A 4,425-nucleotide genomic window follows, 5' to 3' on the forward strand; every position below is an offset into this window, starting at 1 on the left:
TCGCCGTCAGGCCGTAACTATGGCACGTTTCTTAACTGCAATGACTATTGATCACAAATTAAGTACACATGTACCCCTTGGTCAGGTGATCTCAGGTACCGAAGTTTGGTGCGATCTGATTTGCCGTTTGGCCTCCAGGGAGGGGGCCAAATCCTAAATTCTTCAAAATGCCATTATTCCTAGTAATGACTTGCCCGATTGGCACCAATTTTATATCATAGGTACATCTAATTCTAACAACCATTCAATGTGTCACCCGGGTCTTCTTTGATTTGACCTACTTTTCAAGGTCACAGAGGTCGAATGTACTGTAAATTGGCCATTTTGGGGAAATTGTAATTGCTTGGACCTACATCAAACCTAACACTACATGACACAAGACCATGCTCTTTATCCATCTTTCCTCCACATGAGGTGAGCACAATGGCCCTGGCTATTTTTTTTCTTTACCATGACCGATAATGAGTTAAGTAAGGTCCGGTTATACCTCTCAATCATGCCATCAGACTGTGGATGGACTGGGGTTGTCCTGATCTTTTGGATATCCAGAATTTTAAACACCTCACTCATTATCATCATCATCGATCGACTGCGCAGCAGGCAGCCACAAGCTTCCTCCAACCAACCCTATCCTGGGCCAATTCTTCAATTTGTTTTGGTTCCAGCGGTCCTATGAGAGATTTGATATACGTCAGATAAGGCATTCGCTGGCGGCCAGGGCGTCTCCTGCCGTGCGTCGGTTGGTATAGTGCATACAATCTAGCTGGCTCATTGCTTGGCATCCGTAAAATGTGTCCCAGGAACGTCAATTGGCGGAGGTGCACACAATGTATTAGGGGGGTGCACTTCGCCAGTGAGTACACCTCACTAACTAAGTGCGATTCGTAGTTCATGCCTTGATCAGAGTGAAGTTGACGGAATGAGGCATAGCGACACACAAACTCGCTCACAATCTTCTTAGCAACCGTTGCAGCTTCTTGGTTCGGCAGAGCTTTTCCCTCTATCCATTTGGTGAAATGGTCCCCGACCAATAGGATGTACTTGTTACGTCTGGCGGTTATGAGTAGGGGGCCAAGTAAATCGGTACTAATTCGTTCCATGGGTAAGCCTACCTGGTAGGTCTGAAGTTGTCCTTTATATCTATGTGGTGGGGCCTTTCTTGACTCGCACTTGTCGCACTGTTTGCACAACTCGGATACGGTGTCCTTCATATTTTTCCAATAAAATCTGGCCTTCATTTTTTCATAGGTCTTCTGAATACCGAGGTGAGCTGCTGTCTTCGCGCTGTGTAGATGATGGAACAGTTCTTCACGGAACTTGGCAGGCAACAGGGGTTTCAGCTTCATGGATTTTCCATCGTCAGCCTCGTATCTCTGACAAAGTACTCCATTTTTGAATCGTAATTGTTCCCACATAGACCAATAATGTTTATCACTTTCGTTATGCAAGGAGACTGTTTCCCAAGCTGGTCGCTCTTGATGTTGTTCCTTTAAATTGAAAATCCACCTAAATTCGGTTTCAGTCTTTTGTGCGTAACCGGATGCATCAGTGTCCAATATAAATTTCCCGCATTTATTTGGGTACCCCAAAATCGGTGCGGATATCAAAAGGTTTTTTAAAGTCTGAAATGACTGTTCACAATCCTCGTCCCATTCAAAGGTCTTATCATTGGTCAGGGGCGGATCCAGGAATTTGGGATGGGGGATGGGGGGGCCGAGAGGGCGGAGCCCGACCATGCGAACCGCAGGTGAGCGTTGGCCGGGGTCTTGAGGCCCTCCCCCAAAAAATTTTAAAACTAGAAGCCCGTATATGCAATTTCAGGGTTCCTGAGGGCTATTTAAGGGGCATGACATCGCATGAGAAATAGTCGCTTTTCAGGAAATGATGCTAAGTGATGCGATCTGAAAAGGAAAGTAGGCTTCAGCTATACGCCAAGCAATGATGCCAATGATGTAAACGTCAACTCCTCTCTGATTAAAAAATAAAGAGAAATCATTCATACTTATATAAGAATATAATATTTCAGTTAGTCTAATTCAAGGGTAAAGTGTCAAAGGTAAGGTATACTAGGCCCGATGTAACTCAATGACTACTAAATGTCCATGCGCCTATACAAGGGGGTTTGCGAACAGCATCCGTCTGGGGTGCCTACTAGCGTACATGTTAATTATTTCCCCATAATCCAGTGGGATATCCCTGTGTACAAAGAGAAGGACAAGGGCGTTGAATCTATCCTCACCCATCGTCGACCGGTAGGTATTTTTGACAAAACTCAGGGCCGAATTTGTGCGCTCTACACTAGCACTTGTTGCTGAAAATGTCAGAATTATACGGAATATTGTCACTATGTGCGGAAATAGTTTCTCAACGCATTTGGCTTTGAGGGTTGTGAGGGTTTCTGATGGGGTAGTCGGCAGTTGAGCATCGTCAGAAGACCAGTAACGTCTCCAAAGCCGGAGTTCCTGTTTCAAGTTGCTACGGCAGGGCAGGTCATCTTCATAGCAAGAGCCGATGGTGTCCTCTTTTTCTGCATCTAGCTTAGCGAGATTGGTAGGTATGAGAAGCAGGGCCTTTATCGCAGCATTTGATCTCCCACAAAATCTGTCATTCAGTTGGAAAATCAGGTGGTCGATGAATGGCAGGAAGATGCAGCGGCGATAATACTCCTCGGGGTTCTCAGCCTCAACATTTGCACGAAGCGTTTGGCGTCCGACAATACGTGGTAAGGCCAGGGGTAAGCCACCTATTTTCGCCATCTTGGAGCACGAGGCGAACAGCCTTGCAAACTTATGTTCAGAGTCATCTCTGATGGCCATCATCTCATCTTTTACAAGACTGACTTTGTCGTAGGCTGTGATGATATCCAAAGCCATCCCTTGGAGCTGTCTTGACAGGCCTTTTGTGAAACCAAAAATGTAGTGGCAAGTTGTGAACGGCACAATGGACTTTGCGTTTCGCAGCTGGCCTTGTAGGCCATTAGCCTCTGTCACCGTCTTCGGATCCCATCTAGCGTCATTGTTAGTCACAATATTGTCCAGGCAGTCCAACAACGGTTCATACAAGGTCTCTAAATCATCAAATGAGGTATGGCATTCAACCCATCGCGTCTCGCATAGTGGCTTAAGTTTCATCTTCATCAACTGCTTATTGCGACCAGGGTCTTCAGCGCAATAATTTTCAATTGATCTTTCTAGTCTCTGTTGTCTCTTTGCTGAGAACTTGAAAAACAATCCCACAGACTGCATTAACCCTTTAGCTACTACGGATCCTACAATTTTCTACCTGCTGCTCACTGAAGTTTTAAAGCCAAATCATGATATTGACTAGGTAAAGAACTTTTGAAAAAAGAGATACAAAAAGTTGTATTTCATGCACTACAAGTGTTATTTATTTGGTAGAAACCATTCATATCTACACGATTTTAGGCAATTTTAGTTGAATTAACCCTCCACGAACCAGAATTAACCCACCATCTTCGAATCTAAAATTTCAGCACAAACACCTCTTTTTATGGATAGAAATGACCAAAAATGTCAATGTATCACCACAGAATGTCATATATTGATGGGTTACTGGCAAAACATATCGATCTTCCTCTAATAACTTGCTATTTATGCACTTTTACTGACTTTTTTTAGGTGATAAACACGCACAGTGTATAAGCATGTACATTTACATGTAAGACTACTGTAGTGACCAAGCGGTATCATGCATCGGCTTTCGGCCTATATTACGCCCTGTGATCTTACTTCATGAATGTCCACACCATCATATTCCAATTGTCCAGTCTCCTAACAATCTTTTGAAAGTAGTTAGATGAAAATCTGTCCAGTTTTGGTTCCACAATGACCCAATTTGTGTCACGAAATTTTCGATCATAATCCAACATGGCGGCATTTTCACCAAAGTTCAAGATGTTCATTCAAAGCTATTTTTCTCTATGAAAATACATTGTAGCACACCTAGAAACGAGTTTTAAATGAATTATAAGGTAGGCAACCATGTCCCCATGGTGTTATTAGTGAATTATGTGCATTGGTACAGGCGCAGTGGTAGATTTAAACAGGGGCGGCTATGGGCGGATCAGTGAGGAGCCGGGCGGGCGGCTACGGGCGAATCAGTCGCTAAAGGGTTAAGCACACCATGTTGTGTACCTCAGGCACTTTAGAAGCTTTAGATAAGGCCAAGTTCAGTTCATGAGAGGCGCAATGGAAATACGTAGCTTTCGAATTCCCCGTTTTTGTTCGGAATTGGTTTGCCGCTCCTTTCTGTTTACCAGCCATATTACCTGCCCCATCGTGGGTTTGTGATCTGCACTTCATAGGGTCGAGGCGTAATTCAGTAATACATTCTAATATCAGGTCAGCAATTGTCTCTCCAATTATGTTTTCACATTTAACGTACTGAATGAGCCACTGGTTCGTC

The 4,425-nt window shown here is 44.0% G+C and overlaps 1 protein-coding gene across 1 annotated transcript; it reads right to left on the bottom strand.

Annotated features, from left to right (window-relative positions):
• Positions 1 to 2,108: 2,108 nt before the first annotated feature.
• Positions 2,109 to 3,245, bottom strand: LOC135495264 (52 kDa repressor of the inhibitor of the protein kinase-like). Its single transcript, XM_064783728.1, has one exon. It carries the CDS (start codon positions 3,243 to 3,245, stop codon positions 2,109 to 2,111), a length of 1,137 nt encoding a protein of 378 aa, XP_064639798.1.
• Between the last annotated feature and the right edge of the window lie 1,180 nt (positions 3,246 to 4,425).

Source organism: Lineus longissimus, chromosome 11, assembly GCF_910592395.1.
Source record: "Lineus longissimus chromosome 11, tnLinLong1.2, whole genome shotgun sequence".
Taxonomy (NCBI): domain Eukaryota; kingdom Metazoa; phylum Nemertea; class Pilidiophora; order Heteronemertea; family Lineidae; genus Lineus; species Lineus longissimus.

What these genes read in the sequence shown, in the direction of transcription:
- LOC135495264 (XM_064783728.1), bottom strand. Translation starts at nt 3,245, where the DNA reads ATGCAGTCTGTGGGATTGTTTTTCAAGTTCTCAGCAAAGAGACAACAG.